General features: G+C 51.9%; 2 protein-coding genes across 10 annotated transcripts in view; both read left to right on the top strand.

The window, feature by feature from the left end:
- The first annotated feature begins 325 nt into the window (after window positions 1-325).
- SLC38A7 (solute carrier family 38 member 7) lies at window positions 326-7349 on the top strand. Of its 4 annotated transcripts, XR_008207397.1 has the most exons (13): window positions 332-431; window positions 746-857; window positions 941-1399; window positions 1635-1833; window positions 2013-2157; window positions 2387-2485; window positions 2950-3007; window positions 3102-3216; window positions 3365-3512; window positions 3599-3798; window positions 4209-4263; window positions 4352-5004; window positions 5772-7349. XR_008207397.1 is itself a non-coding variant. In XM_052685422.1 (12 exons), exons 3-12 carry the CDS (start codon window positions 1133-1135, stop codon window positions 4452-4454), a joined length of 1389 nt encoding a protein of 462 aa, XP_052541382.1. In that variant the 5' UTR covers window positions 332-431; window positions 746-857; window positions 1001-1132; the 3' UTR covers window positions 4455-7349. The 4 variants fall into 4 exon arrangements, 3 of the variants coding, with proteins under 3 accessions (XP_052541381.1, XP_052541382.1, XP_052541380.1); XM_052685422.1 differs by having other exon boundaries at window positions 1001-1399; window positions 4352-7349; XM_052685420.1 differs by having other exon boundaries at window positions 4352-7349.
- Window positions 7350-8140: 791 nt separating this feature from the next.
- Window positions 8141-20789, top strand: part of CNOT1 (CCR4-NOT transcription complex subunit 1) — a 53482-nt gene continuing 40833 nt past the window's right edge. For all 6 annotated transcript variants that reach the window (XM_052685373.1, XM_052685372.1, XM_052685375.1 and 3 more), the window contains exons 1-7: window positions 8141-8283; window positions 13247-13518; window positions 17084-17191; window positions 18177-18275; window positions 18739-18807; window positions 18908-18962; window positions 19373-19576. In XM_052685373.1, coding sequence (XP_052541333.1) covers window positions 13417-13518; window positions 17084-17191; window positions 18177-18275; window positions 18739-18807; window positions 18908-18962; window positions 19373-19576 — 637 coding nt within the window. In that variant the 5' untranslated portion in view covers window positions 8141-8283; window positions 13247-13416. The remainder of the gene's footprint in view (window positions 8284-13246; window positions 13519-17083; window positions 17192-18176; window positions 18276-18738; window positions 18808-18907; window positions 18963-19372; window positions 19577-20789) is intronic.

Here is a 20789-nt window from a genome sequence, read left to right as displayed (position 1 = left end):
AGATGCTAAGTGCAGGAGGGAAGGATCCCAAGGGCGGTCTGAGAGCTGGCCGTGCACAAACCATCCTCTCCTTTTGCAGGGGAGAGTACGGGCTGCTCTGCACGTCAGAGAATGGCTGAAGTTGGGAGGGACCTCAAAGCTCACCCAGCCCCGAGCCCTGCCGCAGGCTGGCCGTCCCCAGTTCGGGCTGCCCGGGTCCCATCCGCGGCCTGGGGCGCTCACTGCGTTCATTGCTCCGCTCTGATTTTCAATCCGATCCGGAGCCGCTCGGGGGGCGTAGCGCTGGGCGTGCGGCGCCGGCGCGGTTGCGGTGAACGGCGGGGCGGGGAGAGAAAGCGGGGCGGCCCCGGCGGGGGGAGGGACGGGCGTGGACACGGCCGCGGGAGGCGGCTCCGGACCGCAGAGAGAGAGAGAGAGATCGCCCCGCCCGGGTGAGCGGGGGGGTCCCGTTGGGTCTGGGGTGGCGGGGGGCGCCCTTAGGGTGCAGCCTGGGCGCGGGGGCCGCCCGTCGTGCCGCCGGGTTAAACGCGATCCGGGCGGGAGGCCCGGAGGTTCCCCTGGGCCGTGCGGGTTCCCCCCCGAGCCCCGCCGGCCTCCGTCCGTGCTGCGTGGCCGTGCGCGGGGACGGGGCGCTGCCCGGGGGCGCCGCGCGGCCGTTCCCGCAGCGATGCCGCCCCGCGCCGGACGCGCGCTGCGGTGGTCGTTGCGGGTCTCGCTGAGCCGGGCCCTGACCTTTACCCCGCAGCACGTGGGTGGCAGCTTCTGCAGAGCTTGCAGAAATTGGGGCCGGAATTCAGGACGCTCAGCAGGGCTCGTGCCCGCAGCGATGCGCGTCCCGTGAACCCAGCGAGGCGGAGGTGAGCTCTCCTTCCCCGGAGCGTCCCCGTGCCGTGGGGCGCTGGCTGTCCTCGTGCCCTACCCCGCTGTCTCTCTCTAACAGAGGCTGCAGGGGTGCTGGAGGATCCTCGGCAGCCTCGCGTTCTCCTGCTGCCCTTTGTAGCGGCGACAGCCTGGCTGTTCGCTGTCGCCAAACCCGATGGAACCGATGGTGCCCCGCGGCATTCGGCCGACCCCGGTGCGGGAGCGCTAGCAGGACGCACGGCTGGGAGGAGCGGGCCCTGCCGGCAGGAGGATGGCTCAGGCCGCCGGGAGCATCAACACTGACTACAGGGACTGGGAGTGGAGCGCCGATGCCGGGGAACGGGCCAGGCTCCTGCAGAGCCCCAGCGTGGAAGCGGTGCCGAAGAGCGAGGAGAGCCAAGGGAACGGAGCCGGGGCCACGTCGGCGCTGGGCGCGGTGTTCATCGTGGTGAATGCTGCTCTTGGGGCCGGGCTGCTCAACTTCCCCGCTGCCTTCAACATGGCTGGCGGCGTGGCTGCGGGGATTGCGCTGCAGATGGTGAGAGCTGGGGGGGGACAGCAGTCGTCCCACGTCTGGAGGGGCTGGGGGGGATGTGGAGCTCCATGCAGGGGCCGTGGGGAGGAGGAGATCCTGGGTGGAAGCCGGCCAGGTGAAGCAGAGGTTCAGACCTCTGAGGGGCAGCAGGGATGCTGTACGCGTTTTGGGGTGGATCTGGGAACGTTGGCTTGCTGCTGCCTCACTTTGTCCCCTCCTTGTGTCTCCCTTACCCCAGTGCATGCTGATCTTCATCATCGGAGGACTGGTGATCCTGGCGTACTGCTCGCAGGCCAGCAATGAACGGACGTACCAAGAGGTGGTGTGGGCGGTGTGTGGGAAGGTGCCAGGTGTGCTGTGTGAGGTGGCCATCGCCGTTTACACCTTTGGCACCTGCATCGCTTTCCTCATCATCATCGGAGACCAAGAGGACAAGAGTGAGTGCCCCAAGGAGCAGTGGGTCGCATCCCTCCTTCTGGAAAGGGGAAAGGACGTGATCCTTTGGGTGGACGTGGCGCTGAGCAGCGCGGCTGGAGGGGATGGATAGGGGTTGGATCTGAGAGGTCTTTTCCAACCGAAATGGCTCTGTGATTCTGTGACCTATCTGTGCCCACAGTCATTGCTGCTCTGGTGACAGAGCCTGAGGAAGCGGGAAGCAGCCGCTGGTACACGGACCGCAAGTTCACCATCAGCATCACTGCCTTCCTCCTCATCCTACCCCTCTCCATCCCCAAGGAGATCGGCTTCCAGAAGTACGCCAGGTGGGTAAGAGAGCCCTGCAGGACTGGGGGGTGGTCTGGGGACAGTGGGTGACAGCACCTGGTGTCTTCCTTGGGGGAAGAGAAGAGCGGGGATCGTCCAGGTTGGAGGGGTCGGGATGGCCCAGGCTGTGCAGGCAGAGGGATGGGGCTGGAAATGGTGGGAGGAGACCCTCAGACATCCTTGGAGCTGGGAGGCAGGATGCTGATGGCTTGCTGTCCCCCCCCGCAGCTCTCTGAGTGTGATTGGCACATGGTATGTCACCGCAGTCATCATCATCAAGTACATCTGGCCTGACAAGGAGCTTGTGCCTGTGGAGATTCCTACCAGGTGCGTGCGAGAGATGTGATGCTGATGGGCTCAGCTGGATTTCCAGTCCTCCAGTGCAGGATTTGAGGAGAGCAATTCACCTTTAGCTCTGCTACAGCTGCATCAAACCCCAGAAAGGAGAGATCTGGGTCTCCTTTGGGTGATTTTTGGTTATTTCCTTTGCCCGTGTGACTTTCCTTTCGTTCACAGTATGGGACTATTTCTGGACCCGGGGTGGGCAGGCACGGCTGCTCCAGGCATTTGAGGGCAGAGCAGAGTTAAGATCAGTTTTTTTCACTACCCAAATGGATCCTTATATTTATTTTTTAGCAGTTCTTTTATTTTTGATCCCAGGAAAACCTTTATCCATGCAAAAGCTCTGTCCCAGGTGGGAGCAATTGGTGGCTGAGGTGTGGACAGGTCAGCAGAGGAACCAGCAGTTCCCACATGCCCCTGCTCTGACCGGTGGCCGTTTCTCTCCCCAGCCCCTCCACCTGGATGGCCGTGTTCAACGCCATGCCCACCATCTGCTTTGGATTCCAGGTAGCTTTGAGCAGCACACGGGGTCCTGTGCATCTCCCTGCTGCTCCGGCTCATCCCATAACGTGTTCCCTGGCTCTTTTCATGTCTCTGGCAGTGCCACGTGAGCAGCGTGCCCGTCTTTAACAGCATGAAGCAGCCAGAGGTGAAGACGTGGGGAGCAGTGGTGACAGCAGCCATGGTGATCGCTCTCTTTGTCTACACCGGCACTGGTAAGCAAGGGGACCCCATGGTGGCTTGCGTGGTCCTTGGAGGAGCTGTGAGCTCCTGGGGACAGACGCTCTGCTCAGCAGAGGGACCTTGAACACGCATCCAGAGGGTCTTGCCCTGAGCCCTGCTGAGCGTGCCCTTCCCTGGCAGGTGTCTGTGGCTTCCTGACCTTTGGGGCCAGCGTGGACCAGGATGTGCTGCTTTCCTACCCCTCCAATGACATCCCCGTCGCCCTTGCTCGGGCCTTCATCATCCTGTGCGTGCTGACATCCTACCCCATCCTGCACTTCTGTGGCCGGTGAGTGAGGAGAGGCAGCGGGGCTGGCGCGGGCAGGGGGGCGCTGCTGGGAACCCTCCTTCCTTCCCGTGGCTCTGTGCCCACAGGGCTGTTCTGGAAGGCCTCTGGCTCCGCTACACCGGAGTGACGGTGGAGGAGGACGTGGTTCGGGAGCGGAGGAGACGCCTGCTGCAGACCATTAGTTGGTTCCTCCTGACTCTCCTCCTGGCTCTGTTCATCCCTGATATTGGCAAAGTCATCTCTGTCATCGGAGGCTTGGCCGCCTGCTTCATCTTTGTCTTCCCAGGTACTTCCGTGGTCGGTGGAGGGCCTTGTGGCCTTGTATTGCAAAGAGGGACGGGGTGGGATGGGAACGTAGCAGCTAGGAGACCTTTAGAGAAAGAGGTCCAACTGGTTTTGACTGCTGTCTCTACTCCAGAACTGGGAGTTGGGAGAAGCAGCGGGCTGGGTGAGAACGGGCAGGAGGAAGGCTTATCTCATCAGGCAGCAGCATGCTCTGCCCCTTTCCAGAGCAGGCTGGGAGGTGGCTGGGGTTGGGCTGTAGCACATCCCCTGTGGGCTGGAAGCAGGCAAAGAGAAACAGGAGAGGACGTGTCCATGCTGCCCTTGCCTCAGTGGGGCTCAGTTCAGCTCCCTGGTCTGCAGGGCGTCTGCTCAGTCCTTGTCTGGGTTTAATGTGCCTCCTGTCCCTCTCAGGGCTCTGCCTGATTCAAGCCAAACTCTCCGAGATCCAAGAAACCAGAGCAGTCAGGTAACGAGCTTCCCCTCTCCCTGCTTTCCCTGTGAGATTTGGGCATAAATGTCCCCTCTAAGTGCATCCCATCCTTTTGCATCTGCAGCTGGTGGGCCCAGGTCGGCTACGGGGTATTCATGGTCACCCTAGGAGCCTTCATCTTCGGACAGACCACTGCCAACGCCATCTTCGTGGATCTCGCAGCCTGACCCCTCCTCCAGGCAGGACCCTGCTGCTGCTGAGGGGAAGTAGATTTCCCATCAGACTGAGGGGGAGCAGGGAGAAAACATTTTAGCATACTGGGAACGTCCAAGAGGAGTGTTGAAACGCAGGGCTTTGCTGGAAGAGCCCTGCAGGGACTTGTGTCTTGTTGTCTTAACACACCAGGCAGTCAGGCTTGCCTTCTCAGTCCTGACTCCCTGGTGACGGAGGAGAACCCCACTCACTCCGTGCTGACATCCAGGTCAAATCCTTCCTGCCCCTCTGGGGTGGGCTTCACTAAGGGATCCCGTTGGGGTTTGCACAGGAAAGCACACTGCTTCCCTCAGTGTTGGGGGAGCTTCTTTCCAGCACTTTCACAGCTTGAAGTCATAGCATTAGAGGGAGGCAGTGTGTCTTGCTTAAAGGGAACTAGAGACCGTGCTTTAATTCATAGTTGGTGAGAGTGTGCTGCGATCAGAGCATAAAACAAATGGTGCACCTGCAGAAAGGGAGAAAGCAAAGGGCCGATGGGTCCCGGCTGATTTCCATCACCTCAACGTGAGTTTTACTGTGCATGAGCACAGCAATTCCTCCGCCACCTTAAACCCATGAGCTTAGACAGTGACGTCTCCTCTGTCCTCTTCCGTGTCTGTGCTTGGTTTTAAGTTTGCTTTCCTGTGGCTCGTCTTGCCAGCCTGCAGTTCTATCCTAGTGCTAGCAGGAGTTTTCCCTCCCATTTTCCTCTGACCAGGCTGCACTTGCTGTTAGGAAGTGGGAATGTCGCATGAAGCCTGATTTTAACTTGCCATCTGTGGGAGGGGGGCCGGGAAGAGTTCAGGAGCAAAGTTTACATTGCCAGCCCCAGCCTTGGGGCTGGAAGACTCACTGGAGAAGGTGCTGTGAACTGAATCTGCCTACTGGAAACACTACACTAGAACCAAGCTCTTGATTTCAAATCCTGTTCTTCTGGAGTGCATGGCCAAGGAGTGGGCAAGGTGTAGGTTTTAAGGGATGCTCTGGGGATAAAGCAGGCAGTATTAATCCGTTTTATATCGTTGCCATTATTGTTCTCATTTGTGCTGTGGCTGGTGCTGCTCTGGGATGTTCCTCCTCAGCCTTTTCCCAATAGTTTCATTTCTGCTTCCTGGTTGTGGTTTTTTTTGGGGTGTAGAAGTTTTCCCAGCTGCAGATGAGGATTGGGGCAGTTAAATCTCAGCAGCCAACTGCTGCTGTTGAGACTTTAAGATCCCTTGGTCTTTGGCTTCTAAATTCCTAGGCAGGGAAAGATTGATGTTCGTGTATCCTCATGCATGGTCTCAAAGCAGTGCTTGGCAGACACGGGACGTGGCCCAGCCTGTGGCGGTGGGAAGATGAATGGTGACACGTTGATGCAGTCCTTGCCATGTTCCTTTCCCTCTGTGACCAGCCAGCAGTGGGTGGGAGGACAGCCTGTGGTACAGCTTGCTGGGTGTCATTCATCCTCTCCCTACAGTGCTTGTGGTGTATGGATGTGCTCTGACAAAAGGTGGCTTCAGCCTGGCTCTCACGTTCGGCAGCTCCCAGGCAGTGCTGGCACAGCTCTGGGAAAGAACTTTTCACCTAAATGCACATTTCTTTCCAGAACCTGCTCTGTAATCTGAATACTCCCCACCTTCCCCCATCTCTCTGAGGCGAGATGGGGAAATCCAGACAGAAAATGGGAAGGAAAGCCCAAATAAATTGTTGTGGGGGACTCTGTGAAGTATTGTGTCCCTCCAGTCTCTTCCAGGATAGCTCCAGCCTCTGCGCCTCCTGCTTTTCACATGAAAAGGCTCCAGCAAACCTCCTGTTTGCATCACCGCCATGGGAACAGAGGAGGGCTGTCAGAGTGCTGGGCTCTTCAGAAATCAGGCTGTTTCAGGGAATGCGAAGCGTGCAGTGTGTGTGAGCATGCACAGCCTGCTTTCCTAGAACGAGAACAAGAGATGGAAGGAGCCAGAGCCTGGGGTTAGTGGGTGCTGTGTCTAAACACAGCATCTGTGTCCATCTGTGCTGCACGTGGGAGCAAGGACATCACAGGCACAGGCTGTCTCCAAGCCCCTTCTGGCTCGGGCTTCCTTGTCCATACTTCCCTTTTTTCCTCCTTTCTTTCTTCCCCTCTTTTTCCTCTTTCTCTCCTTCCTTCCCTTCCCCCTCTCCCTCCTTCCCTTCTTTCCCTACCCCCATTTTCTTTCCCTTTTCTCTCCATTCTCTTCCTCCCTCCCTCCCTTCTTCCCCTTTCCTTTTCTCCTTTCTCTCTCTTTTCTCCTCTTTCTCTCCCTTCCTTCCTTTTCCTTTTTTTCCTTTTCCCCTTCTCCTCCCTTCCTCCCCTTTTCTCCTTTCTTTCCTCTCCCCCTCCCTTCTTTCTTTCACTCATTTCCCCTTTTCTTGCTTTTCCCATCTTCCCTTCCCTTCCCTTTTCTCCCACCCCTCCCAAAATGCATAAAACAGCAAAGATCCCTGGATAAGCACCTTGGCTGTCTCCACTGGCTTTGCAGCAGCTGCAGCACAGTTCTGAGCATGAAGGAGAGCCCAGGCAAGCAGGGCTGTGGTCCTTGTGGGGTCTTCAGGTACAAACCAGGCCCAGCCAAGACTGCACTGTGGGCTGGAGCCGGGCTGCGGGATGTTTGTGTCCTCACAGCAGTGCAGGCAACCAGAGATGCTGCTCAGTTTTCTGTCCCCCTTGGTGCTGTGTGTGGAGGTGGGTTTGCATTGTGCCCTGCTATTGGGGTTATGTGGTGACGGGGCTGTTTCTCTGTTTGCCTTATCACTCCTGTGGCTGTTTACAGACTTTTTATGTAATTTTTTTTTTTAAGTGCAAAAAGAAAAACAAAAAACCCAACCCTGGATGACCTTGACTCAATAAAAGTGAATTGTGATGAGTAGCCCAGGCAGGCGCAATGTGGTTTCTGCACGGCTGTGTGGTCCCACGGGGCAGACGGTCCCAAAACGCCAGCAGGACCGGCTGAGGGGGGCACAGCCCAGCGTGACGGGAGGGCTCACAGAATCACGGAACCGCTGAGACTAGGAAAGCCCCAAAGACCCCCCAGCCCACTCACCCCATCCCCTCAGGGCCCGCACAAAATGGCGGCCCCCGGCCCACACCACTGCGCGCCTGCGGGGGGCGCGCGGCACGGACCGCACCACCAACCCGCGGGGGGGGGAAGGAAGCTGTAGTACCGCAGTCCGGCGCTAGAGGTCGCGGCGCGTGGGCCGTACCACCGCTGCGTGTAGGGGGGAGGCGGTCGGGAGGACCGCACCACTGCGCGGAGGGGGAGGCGGTTAGCACCACTGCGGGGGGGCTGCTCCCCCCCTCCCTTCCCCGTGACTCCGGGCGCCCTTTGGCGCTCCCCGCCACTTCCTCTTCCTGCCTCGCGCTGATTGGCCGTCCCGAGCGGCCAACGCTTGTTGATCTCCGGGGCGCATGCTCCTGCCCAGACGCCCGCCGGCTCTCATTGGCCCGAGCGCTAGGAAGGAGTCCGGCCGGTTTCGACCAATCGGAGTTCGTTCCTCACTCCGCGCTGAGGGCCGGGGGGGAGGACGGCGGAACGCTCCGCGAGAGTCAGCCGAGCTGATTGGTCGGGCGGCACGGAGCGGCGCGCTCCGATTGGCGAAACGCCGAGCGGGGGGGCGGGAACCTCCGCTCGTCCCTCCCCCTCCACCCCCCGCTGGCGTGCCGCGAGGGGACGGGGGAGGGGAAAGGCCGCGACGTGAGCGCGCGACCCCGTCCGCCATTTTGTAGCGCAACGGCGGAGACCAGAGGAGAAAAGCGCGAGCGGCCGCAGCCCGCCGCCTTGCTTCGGCCCCGCTGCCTCTGAGGTGAGAGCTGCGGGCTGGGCTGGGGGCACTGGAGCCGTTCATGGGGGGGGAGAAGAGGGAGAAAGCAGCAGCCTGGAGGGGGGCACGGCGGAGGTGCGGGGCCGGGCGGATGGAGCGCGGCCTGTGAGGCCCGCGGCGCTGTGTGAGGCCTGGCGCGCGTTGCCGCCTCCCTCAGCTGCGTTCGGTGCTCAGAGCGGCAGCCCGGCCGAGTTCCGGCTGCCCTCCCCCCGCCGCCCTGCGAGCTGAGCGGGGTCCTGTGGAGAAGCGCCATCCGCAGGGTGCTGGGTCGTCTCCTCTCGGCGGGGTTGGCTGTGGGAGCGCTGCTGATGGCTCGGCGGGCCCGGGGAGCACAAGGAGAACCGGCAGCAGTAACACCGCCTCGGGGCTGCAACAGTTGGCTGCCCTGGTAGGGATAGCTGTGTGTGTTTGAGCAGTCCCCTTTGGACGGCCCGATTTCTGGCTATCAGTGGAGCACCAGCGGTTTGTTTGGGCTGAGTGATTGCAGTCCTTCCAGGACTTCCAGGGAGTCTATAAACAGGAGGGGAGTCACAAGAGAACAGCAGGACAAGGGGAAATGGTTTGAAGTTGAGGGAGGAAGATTGAGGTTGGATGTCAGGGGGAAGTTCTGTACTATGAGAGCAGTGAGGTGCTGGAACAGCTGCCCAGCGAGGCTGTGGATGCCCCGTCCATCCCTGGAGGTGTTCAAGGCCAGGTTGGATGGGGCCCTGGGCAGCCTGGGCTGCTGTGAAATGTGGAGGTTGGTGGCCCTGCGTGTGGCAGGGGGTTGGAGCTTCGTGATCCTTGAGGTCCCTTCCAACCCTGGCCATTCTGTGATTCTATGACTTATGCCTGCGTTTACAACAGAAATGAGGTAACCTTAAGGAAGGACAAACAAACAAACAAAAAAACCCAACCACAACACACGACTGGTACTTGAAGGCCACAGAGCACTGGAACAGGCTACTTAGGGGGGCTGTGGAGTCCCCTTCTCTGGAGTTATTCAAGACCCTCTCAGATGCTTTCCTGTGTGAGCTGCATTAGCACAGGTTTGGATTGGGGGATTTCCAGGGGTTCCTTCCAGCCCCTGTGGTTCTCTGATTAATTTTTAGATACATCTCCAACTCACACCTGCTCACGAGTCCATCCTTTTAGAAGGAAGTGTGACATCTGCTATCAATGGAATTTGCCTCTCTTTCTTCTGAAGCAGGCAGCAGCACAGGTGTGGTCCTGATAAGTCATTCCTAGTGCACGTAACTTGAGTGCTTCCTGTTTCTAAGGTAACTACGTTGGCATTGGCTAAAATTATAGGTGGGTCAGGCCTGGGTGAGGTGACTGTCATAAACAGGAAGCACACTGGCGTGAGTACAGTGAGGCAGTGAGTACACAGTGTTGTGTGGCACTCTTTCTAGAGTGTTCTTCCCTTATATGTGTTGTTTTCTGGCCATTTATCCTTATAGCCTGGTTTCTCGAAGGCAGGCTCACAGCAAACTCACTTTCTCCCTGTCTCTCCTCTTTGGAGAAACACCTCATCCTGTTTATCCATCTAGCACAGCACTCTTGGTGTTAATTGTATGATTTATTTGTGTGATGCTTTCTGGCAGGAGTTGAGAACCTCATCATTGAGATCCCTGAACGTGTGCTGCCGTTGTCACTTGAGTTGTTTTATCCTCTACCTGCAGTACTTAAAGCCTTTGCAGCCCTTGAAGCTCAGTGGGAGTAGTTTCTTAGTTCTGCAAAAATATTAAGAAAAAAAAACCCCAAAGTTTGGCTTAAAGTAATTTTGGAGTTGTTTTTCTGCTAAATGTGTACTGAGGACTTGAGGTTTGTTTTGTCATCCTCAGCAGCGAAATTTGTTTCTCCTCCTGATCTGCTTCTGGTTAGTAGGGAGTGTTCGAACTTGTTGAAGTGTTTTGGCCACACCTGACTACTGGTTACATATTAGCCCTCTCAATCATGTGCGTTTGGATTCTAGCCTACAATTGTATCCCGTTTATGTTGTTGTAACCCAGCAGAACTCTGCAGCATTGAAGAGAATCAACTGAAGCTTCTCCCCTGCCAGATGTTGGGTTGCTGACCCCTCTGTTTCCTCAAGGAGCGCTCAGGCAACGTAGCACTGTAGGTTTCAGCAAATATTTTCTGCCTCTTAAAAGTTTGCTCTGTTGCAGAATACAGAATGGCAGTGTTCTAAGAGCTCCCCAGTGCCGTGTCTGAGAGCTAATCCACTTACTGTATGGTAGGCCCTGTAACTGCAGGTAGCAGTTTTGTCAGCAGATGCAATGCCTTGGTAAACTCTTTCTGGCTTAGGCCTGATTGTTCTGGACCTGTCCAGGAGGGAGGTTTGTCACAGGGACTCAAAGCTGCTTGAATTCTTGAGGCCAGGGTAGGGAGATTTATTCCCACTAAGAATACGCACATCTAAAAATAAAGCCTGCCTTGCATAGCATTCATAGCTTCCTTAATCAGTCCAGCAGAAATTACGTTCAGGCACACAGGGAGGTACCTGTGCCTTCTTTCCTGGCAGTGCTGGATTTTGGGAACTGCTGTAAGTTAGGTTGCACTGTTGAAAACTTTGAAGTGCTGGTGGGAGCTGCAAGTGGCTGTGTGTGGGGATACATAGCACACAAACCGTATAGTTAGAGTGTAGGTAGGAAGCTGCTTCCTTCAGCTACTATGTTCTGCCCTTGAGTCACCGTGTCTGCTCACGCTTTGGTTCTGCTTCCATGGAAAGGAAAGCCCTGCTTTGACTGTTGTGTTGTTGAGCACCCAGAGTTGGTGGTCTCTGCTTTCCAGCAATGCTGCAGCTGGGCTGTGTCTGTTTCTGCAGGGCTTTGTGCAGCAGCAGGGAGGGTCAGGCTGTAGGCATGTGCTTTCCTGTGGCTCAGCCCAGCTCTGAAGTCCTGGGATATAAAGGCTGCTTTGGGGTAGGGTGAGTGTGAGTGTTGTATTTGTATCAGCCTAGGAGCAATATCCAGAGCAATGCTATTTCTCTTCCTGGCGGCCAGAGAGGGAGACTCTGAAGCTTGACTTACTGGCTGAGGAATGACAGGATTGGGGTGCTGGTGTGGGTCCTGCTCCTGAGTTTGTACCAGGAGCAGGGTTCCTTTGTCAGCTCTTTGTGGGATGTCTGTAATCGCTGTGGCAACAATAATCTGTTTGTAACAAACACTTGTCAAAAGCTTTAGGTTGTTGTGGTGAGAACTGCTTGAAAAGCATGTGCCTGCAATGCCTGCTGATGCCGTCTGAAACCCAGTTACCGTTTACAGAAGGTCAGCTGCCATCCTGCTGGCCTGTCCTGATCACCTCTGTGCCCCCAGTTCCTACAGACCTTCTGCACTTAATGGGTTATTAAGCCTGTGAATGAAGGTGATGAGTTGTAGCCTACCAGAGGAACAGACATAAATCTGAAAGCTTTCTGTGATTCTTCCTGTTGTAACTTTCAACAGGTTCTGAAATTCTTTTGTGACTCTTCTAGCTTGTCTTTGTCAGCTGGACTGCTTTCACTATTAGTTCAAATTGTAGTTGGAATGTCTTTGTGTGAATGGGAACTGCGGTTCCTAGGAGCACGTGGGGTTTCTATGGCATCATAACAGGTTGCCCAAGGAGGCTGTGGGTGCCCCATCCCTGCAGGCATTCGAGGCCAGGCTGGATGTGGCTCTGGGCAGCCTGGGCTGCTGGTTGGCGACCTGCACACAGCAGGGGGTTGGAACTCAGTGATCATTGTGGTCCTTTTCAACCCAGGCCATTCTGTTATAAAAGTTGGCTTTTTTTTTTTTCCTGTGGTGAAACGCACTGCTTATGATGTTCATCTTCTGGAGGACCAAGGGGAGAATTAGTTGTGTGTAAAGCTGCCCGTCCCTACAAGAAGCACGCTGCTGCCCTTCAACTGGAGCTAACCTGTGGGCATCCTTCCTGCTGTGGCAGGAGGAAGTGTTAAACAGGCAGGTGGTAAGAACAGCTCGAAGTGTGAGTGAATACCTCCTGTGCAGAGAGGGAAGGGGCAGAAGCTGCAGCTCTGTGTGGTGCAGCCCTGTCTGCTTGCTTCACCGCTTCCACCTGGGGGAAACACCAGGGCTGCTTCCCGGAGCCGCTTCCCCCTGTATCCTGCGACTGCTGCTTGTGCAGAACTTGCTTTGGGATGCAACTGTATCGCGTTGGCAATCTGTGATTTAACAGATGAGATGTCAAGAGCCAAGGTTTGTGTTGTCATAGGAATCCATTAAGCTGGCACGCTTGCCGTTCTCGCTCACTGGAAAGCTGTTTCTCTAGGAGCCAAATGTTAAGGTCAGTTTCTTGCAGCTCTTTGTGTGCTGCTCATTCACAACCGCTTGTTTTGCTGCGTGCCACGGAGCGCGGTGCTGTTTGATAGCAGCCAGGCAAAATGTGACAGAGATGGCCAAAGAGCACACTGTGTGTAAACTCCTCATTGGTGCTGGGAGCGGTGGTGACCTGGGACTGTCTGACCTGCGATTGTTGCTGTGTGCTGCCTCATTTGCTATGCATCTCGTTTTCTTCTTTCTCACAGTGCTGAAAGGGCGGCCGTTCTTCCAGCTGAGCTGTTTGCTGGCTCCTTCAGGCTGGCACAGTGCAGAAGGGCATAAATGTGGTCGGGTGCTGTGAAAACAACGAAGCTTGTGTTGCAAAAACTTCATCATGCTTTGCTTTCCTGGTGGATGTCGTTATATCAAATGCTTTACATAAGTTAAGCCTTCAAAAGCGTCTGTGTTATCAATGTTAAACTTCACTTGGTTTGCAGCTTAGTTTACAAGCAAGAAAAAGTAAACAGCTCTGAAGCATATTACTGAATTGTTCTGTTAGTACAGAGGAAGCACTGTCTTTTTGATATTATGTGAATAAACAGAAAAATACTTGTCACAGAACGTTACCAGTTAAAGTAATGGCGGTGCCTGGAGCAGAGCTGTGAAGTTGCTACAGAACTCAAACCTGATGCAATTCTGTCTTGCAGGTGCCATGTTTCTGTACAGAGGAAGACAACTGAGAAAGAGCTGAAGAAAGCAACACAACCAGATACAGGCTAATTGGGGGAAAAACAATTAACCTGTCTCTGAGGTGACTAAAGGGGAATAATGGTGATTTTGCGCCGGGCTCGGCCGCCTGCTTCCGCCCCAACCAGCAATGAATCTTGACTCGCTCTCGCTGGCCTTGTCTCAAATCAGCTACCTGGTGGACAATTTAACCAAGAAAAACTACCGAGCCAGCCAGCAGGAAATACAGCATGTAAGTAAAGCAGCAATGTGACTGAGGAAATCTTGGAGAGAAAGAGTGTGAGGAGGGGTTTCTCTCCTCGATTGAATTGCGTTCCGCAGCGCTCTCCTGTGCACGGCTCTGTGCTGCAGGATGGGGGGCTGCAGCTCCCAGCTGTTCCTGCTTGGATGGTGGTGTACAGCAACCAGTTGCTCTCAGATCTGAAAGCAGCATGACTGTGGCTGTGCTTTACAAGCAGCCTCTGCTTGTGGAGTATGGCATGCAGAGCTCTCCTGAGCTCTTTCAGGTTCATTTTTTCAGCTTCTGGATGCTCTGTACGAGCATTAGGTGGGAGAGGGTGGAAACTGTATTTCCTTGTTGGAGCTGTTCCACTGAAAATGAGAGGACGTGGTTAATCTGAGTACCTTCACCTACCTTGTTGGAAGAGTTTTGCTCTTTGTTTCATTGATGGAGCGTAGCATGCTGGTAAGTCAGGTGAGTTTCTGTGACCTTGGGTTTATAGGCAGAGTAGCTGTAGCTTGAAACAAAAAAATCTTAGATCTGGGCAAGAATTGTGGTTTGACTGACCCTTTTAAATATAGAGCTGATTGCAGGATGGGCTGGAAACAGCTGTCAGCAGGAGTGTTTAGGAGGAAGCGAATGCTACTGAGCAAGTTTCAGAAACTAGTTTAGATGGGTTCCCAACACAGCTGGGCCTGTTAAACATTTGTGCTCACAAGTTCAGTACTTGCAAGGGTGTGAAATCCTGCTGTCCTTGTCAGCCTGTTTCAACAGATGAGCAGCTCCTGAAGCAAGGTGTGACTGAGGTGTGACTTGCAGATTTAACATGAAAAATTATGTCAGCATAATAAATGTCTAGGTTTGAGAGAATGTATGATCAGTCTTCTTTTCAGCTGGAATCCAGATCTCTAAAATGGGGCAGGTTCCTCCTTATCCTTCACCGCAGACCCCTGGGTGCGTTGAGAGACTGCAAGTGCAAATGGCTGGTTTGAGTGTGTGTGGCTGGAACACAGTTCAGTACTCAGGTCTTCAAATCTCCACGCTCCCCTGCTGCCTTTAACTTGCTAGTATTACTTGTGTCCCCTCGTGCAGTTTCTCCTCAGATAGTTGCAGGGATAAGTGCATGCTTGAGCCGTCTCCATCTTGCTCACGTTGCTCGGTGTGAATTTTTGGCATAACTCAGTTTTACAAAGCTCGTGCCTAAGCGTACAGAGTATGTGCAAAAGCATGCTTGCAACTGTTCTCTTCACACATGATTAGTGAAAGTAGCCTCTGATCTTAAGCTGCTGGCTTTCTTCCAGTTTGCACTTCTGAACAAAGTACCGTCGACTTTAAATGCATCACTGGAGAACGTAAAGGTGGCAGGGCTGATTTTTGCTTTAACGTGCTTTCAGTGACCATCTAACATGGGTGATGCTTTAAGATTGGAACATGCTTTAAGAAATGGAACATGTGTGTTTAAGAAAAAAATCTTCTATGCATTTTTGTCAGAAAAATAAATTCAAGAGTGACTTTGTTCAAAATGGGTTTGGTGGTTTCCTTTTTCCTAAATTAGTGTGAGGAGAGAAGGGCTTTGAGGGCAGACTCATCTAGGAAGGCAGAGCTCTCTGTGTTCTGTTGAACAGAGCTGGAAAGCAGTTATTTCTGAGCTAAGCCTGTATTTGCCTGAGCAAAGTCCAGCTTTCTGTGTGATAAATCCAAATGCATGTGGTTCTACTACCTGTAGTTTATAATGAAGCTCAGTTGAACAGTTGCCAGAAGCAGGCATGCTTTGTACAGAAGAGCTAGCAATTCCCTTTATCTATTTCCCAGGAAAAAAATCTTGTGTATCAATGTAGTAGAGCAGAGAAATGCCTGTGCTGCAATTCCAGCAGCGTTTCCCCCAATGGCATGTTTAGTTTTCAAATGCACAACCTTCTGAAGTTACTTCTAAACAAGGAAGGAACCTAATTTTGATGCAGAGATGTACTGATAGCTTCACTGTGTACAGTTCTCTTCTGCATCCATCTGCTTTGATGAATTCATCTGGTGGTAGCTCGCTAGAAGTTGGATCCGGTTTCATGCCAGCCTTGTTACCACGTCTGAATCTACGTATTTGGTTGGGATTGTTTTCTGAAGCCCGAACCAACTCAGAGTTTGTTGACTGAGCAGCTTCCTACCAGTCGTGGAGAGTGGCTGCCCTGGAGGCGGTACTGTCAGCACAGTTGAAGTGGGCTGTCTGCTCTGGGCTGATGTATCAGGACACATCCAGTCAGGATGCAGGGCTGGCTCTGACTTGGATGTTCCTTCCCAGCAGAACAAAGCTTGGCAACCTCTGGGATAAGCAAAGGGAGGGGAAGCATAAGGTCAGATAACGATAGAGGAATGGAGCTGAAAGACATCAGTCAGCAGAGCTGAAGCGGACGCAGCCTGAAGCAGTGCAGTTTGTCTTTTTGCACTAGGAAACCACCAGCAAGCAGGGAGGTTTGTGGCAGGGTGAAGCACTGAACTTGATGGAAGGAGCTGGAGTGCAGGCAGAGCTGCTGGGGCATGCTAACATGTCTTGTGGAAACAATGGCAACATCTCGCTGATGGATGAAGGTTGGATTTGATGTTTGCTGCTGTTACTTGGACAAATAAAGTGACTTGAAGCTTCTGCCAGTATGGATTCTATTAAAAGCAAGTGATGTGATGCAGTTAGGTAAAACTTAAAGAAATGAACAAACACTGAAACAGTCTGAAGGTTCTTCAGACAGCAAGCTGATGAGCTGGGCTGTGGTCAGGAGTTAAGGCAAATGATGGGATGCTAATGAAGATGTGGCCCTACGAAGAGTTAGAAGTGGTTGGGTTGGTGTTTAACAGGTGTGGATCACCTATTTGTTGCTGAGCTGTACAATTGGCTGAATGAGCTCTAATGACGGGGAGAAGTCTCAGCCACAGGTGTTCAGCATGTGCTGTTTGCTTTTGAAGTTTGCCAACAGGCAAGTTGGAGATAGTTGTTTTGGTTTTTTTTGAGTTGGGAGGCAGGGAACACTTACTGTGTAGTGTTTTAAAAGAGCCTGGAGTAATTATGGCAGTCAGACAGGAGCAGGAGACAAAGTGGAAGCTGCAAGCTCAGTGAAGCTGCAGTCCAGCGGCCTGTCTGAGCTACAGCCCTTGCCTTGCAGATCTGCATGCTGTCCCAGGGCTCTGTGCTCTTGTGGGCTGAGATACAGAAAATATAGGAGAAAAATACAGAGAATTGGGACTGTGGCACCACGTGAATCCTGCTTTAGTGGCAGAGAAGCTTTAAGTCTTTTTTTCACGACTTAAAACCCCCTTCTCTTAGCTTCTCTTTAAGGATAAGACCTGTGAAATGCATGGCTTCTGTGTCAGTGCCTGGAATCTAGATTCTTCTCCTGTCACCTTTTATATTTCTAATCTGCAAATAGATTTAATGGCTTTTAGGTTACTGATTAAAAGGGGCAGCGTTCTCATATGTGTAAAAATTGCAGACAAATGAACCACTGACAGAACTGCTGTACCCGTGGTGTTAGTCCCAGAGGATGCTCTATAACCACTGTTTGCTACCGAGGCTTTCTTGGATGTTTTCTTGCAGATTGTGAACAGGCACGGTCCCGAGGCAGACAGGCACTTATTACGCTGTCTATTCTCGCACGTGGATTTCAGTGGCGATGGTAAAAGCAGTGGCAAAGATTTCCATCAGGTAAAGTCTGCAGTCGGGCTGTTCCTTGTTGGGTTGATGCGTGCAAAACCTGCAGCATCTGATCTGAGGGGTGAAGGTGGGAGCTGCAAGTGAACGTCAGTTACGGCATCTGGCTTTTCTTGACAACTCTTCAGCTCTCTGAAAGGGCAGATAACAGCAGGACAAGGGGAAATGGTTTGAAGTTGGAGGAGGGAAGATTGAGGTTGGATGTCAGGGGGAAGTTCTGTACTATGAGAGTGGTGAGGTGCTGGAACAGCTGCCCAGAGAGGCTGTGATGCCCCGTCCATCCCTGGAGGTGTTCAAGGCCAGGTTGGATGGGGCCCTGGGCAGCCTGGGCTGCTGTGAAATGGGGAGGTTGGTGGCCCTGCGTGTGGCAGGGGGTTGGAGCTTCGTGATCCCTGAGGTCCCTTCCAACCCTGGCCATCCTATGACTGCCAGTACTCTAATCTGAAGACAGTAAACTACTGATAACTGACTCTTAAAGTACCTTGATCTGGGAAAACAGCTTACATACAATTGTTTTTTTCACTACACACAGTGCTCTCCTTGAAAGCCTTTGTCCCAAAAAGCTTTGTCCCAGTTCACTAACTGACACTTCTGGTGTTAGCTCATGTTTTTCATCCTTAAGCAATATTGTTGTGGACTTCTTAACTCACAAATAAGAACTAAATGTTCTTAGATTGTCTTTTGCAACGTGTGAGGGTGCTCACAGAAAATAAATGTCTCACATTTCAAAGCAGTTTTCTTTACCATTTAGAGGTGAGTGTTTGGTCACTTTCTTAGTCTTAGAGAGAAAACCAAACTGAATCTGAAGTAAGCTTAATTGAAAAGGAATGAGTTCAATGTGCGTGAATGAAAGATTAGGCACTTGCAAGACTTCTGTGTGTTATGTTTAGTTCTCTTGCATGTTTTGAAAAGTAGAGGCTTTGTTTTATTGTCCCATGTCAAAACGATATGAATGTTCAAGTTGCTTTGTTCTTCCCAGACTCAATTTCTGATCCAGGAGTGTGCGTCGCTGATTACAAAACCAAACTTTATCTCGACGCTGTCCTACGCCATTGACAATCCGTTGCACTATCAGAAGGTGGGTATGTTTTTGCAAAGGATCCTACTGGGTTTTTTCTGTGCTTTTCCTATTTTGTGGAGGTTTTTTTATGGCTAAAATTGGTCGTGGTAAAGTTGAACTTGTCTGTTGTGTTTTGTTGAGCTGGTTATTCAGAGAACAATCTGACGTATGTTACCTGATGGCTCGTTTGTGGCAGGCAGTACCAAAGTAAATCATCAGTGCTCCTGGACCTGTCAGTATAAAAGCCACGGTGGGGATTTAATTGTGAAGTTAAATTAACACAGGGATATTGGGAGTAAACTTTTAGTCTAGATGCATCCAAAAGTAGTTCTGGAGATTCTTAGTTTTCCACTATAAGCTGCGTTTACCTGCAGTAGAATGGTTAGTAATATCCAAGATTTGCAAACAGGCATCTAGATTGCTGTGACACATGAGACTAATCACAAAATCAGCTCCACTTAACTGTTTTGATTCATTTCAGAGTCTAAAGCCTTCACCCCATTTATTTGCCCAATTGAGTAAAGTCATCAAACTAAGTAAAGTTCAAGAGGTAGGTGAACCTTCTATTTTCAAACTTCTAGTGTTCTGTGGCTGGGCTTGTTGAAAAGGTCAATGTCTCCTTACTGTTGTTTGGGTTTGTTTGTTTATAGGTGATATTTGGTCTCGCTTTACTGAACTCATTCAGCTCAGATCTACGAGGTTTTGGTAAGTGAGCCTTCCAGAACGCTGCAGCAAAGGCGTTGTTTTCCATTTAAGCAGCAGGCTTTCTAAATAAGTAGATATTTGCCTGCGTGATATTGCAGTCAGTGAAGGAGCTGAAGCCTTAAAGCCTTTTTTGGGAGGGCAAAAGGTAGCATGGCCATCTTGTCTTCTGTGAAGTTAAAGGTCCCTTCCATGAATGACTTGCTAGGTAATGAGTCAGGCTGAGGTCCTGCCTTACTGTTTTGGTTGTCTGCTACCCATTAAGCTCAGAGGTTTGGATTATGAAGTTCGTCTTTAAATCTGAGCTGTTGTAGCTTGTGATCAGCAAACTCGGAGTAAGTTGATGGTACCTAACTGAGATAAATTGAAAACACATTTCAGATTTTGATTCTGTTCTCTTCTGCATTCGACAGCTGCCCAGTTTATCAAACAGAAACTCCCAGATCTTTTACGCTCTTACATTGACGCGGACGTCAGTGGAAATCAAGAAGGTGGCTTCCAAGATATTGCAATAGAGGTCCTGCACCTTCTCCTCTCCCATCTCCTTTTTGGGCAGAAGGGAGCATTTGGGGTGGGACAGGAACAGATCGACGCTTTCCTCAAAACATTACGTAGAGGTAAGTGTGGTGTTTTCCTGGGAGCCAGACTAAGTGCAAGGGTAGAAATGGGCTTTTGTCACCCTGCTGTCAGTGCAGGCTGCTGAAATGGGGATGGGGCTGAGGTAGAACTCAGTGATTTTTCCTAACCAAACTGACAAGTACTACTGCTCTGACTTCTGGCCAGGCTAGCAGTTCTCTTTTAGCAGCAGTAGCTTGAGACAACCTCAAGGCTTGTGGGTTCTTTTGTCCTTTTTTTTTTTTTTTTTTTTTTTAAAGACTTTTGATAAATAAGCAAAGTAAATAAGGTGAGATTTTTGTCCACTTGTTTGTATGGGGTGGCTCTTGGGGTTTTAACTAACACATAACAATGCACTGTAGTCGGAAAATCCTGAGCTCCTCTATAGGGTAAGGGACTTAATCTTTAACATCTTTTTTTAAAGATAAAAGTTTAAGATCATTAACTTGGAAGAGTAGTCACTGGGTGTTCTATATTAGGAGCAGATCTGTGAAATTCTAGCAGAGTGTGGGATGTGGTTTGGAGTAAAACTAATTAAATTCCTGGAATCTCCCATTCACCTTGCGTGGTGGCAGGGATAACGTCAATGAGACATGAAGTAGTAGTTCTTCCCTTTCCAAAACCAAAGTGTGTGCTGTAAACACTTGAGAAGGATGAGAACTTGAACTCAAAAACTGTGTTTAACTCAACCCACTGCTTGGTTCTACGCAGACGTAGAGGAGCGCATCCTTTGTACAGGGAGCAGAATGTTTCTACCATTTGTTTTGGTGTGACTTTTAAGTCATGCTTGCCTTAATGAAGATTAGTGCATTAGTGTTATTTTCCTTGCTTGGATTTGGGAAACGTAGAATTCTTCTCAGAGTGGCCCCAAAGGGTATTGGAGGTATTATGCATTGTCTTCAAGGCAGTGCTGTCGAAGGAAGGCCTGCCCCAAGCTGTCTTTACTCTGCTGTTGTGCTGTGAACAAAACTACCACCAATACTTCTCATCTTCTCAGTGCTGTGTCTTCTTTAAACTTTATTTTCCTGAGAGGAAGAGCAAGTGTTCTCCTTCCATCCTCACGTGCCTCAGTTTGACTGGTGGACTTCTTAAGCTGAGGGCTCTCCTTTGATTCTAATACTGCCTGATGTAGAGGAGAGCCTTCTTTACTGCTGTGTTGTTTCTTGCTCTGTGCTTTTTTTGGGTGCCTGCTGTTGTTGACAGTCTGTAGCTGTA

The sequence above is a fragment of the Tympanuchus pallidicinctus genome, unplaced genomic scaffold (genome assembly GCF_026119805.1).
Source record: "Tympanuchus pallidicinctus isolate F22 unplaced genomic scaffold, pur_lepc_1.0 scaffold22, whole genome shotgun sequence".
NCBI lineage: Eukaryota > Metazoa > Chordata > Aves > Galliformes > Phasianidae > Tympanuchus > Tympanuchus pallidicinctus.
The sequence above is the reverse complement of the archived record's forward strand: the minus strand, read 5'-3'. Positions and strand labels throughout refer to the sequence as shown.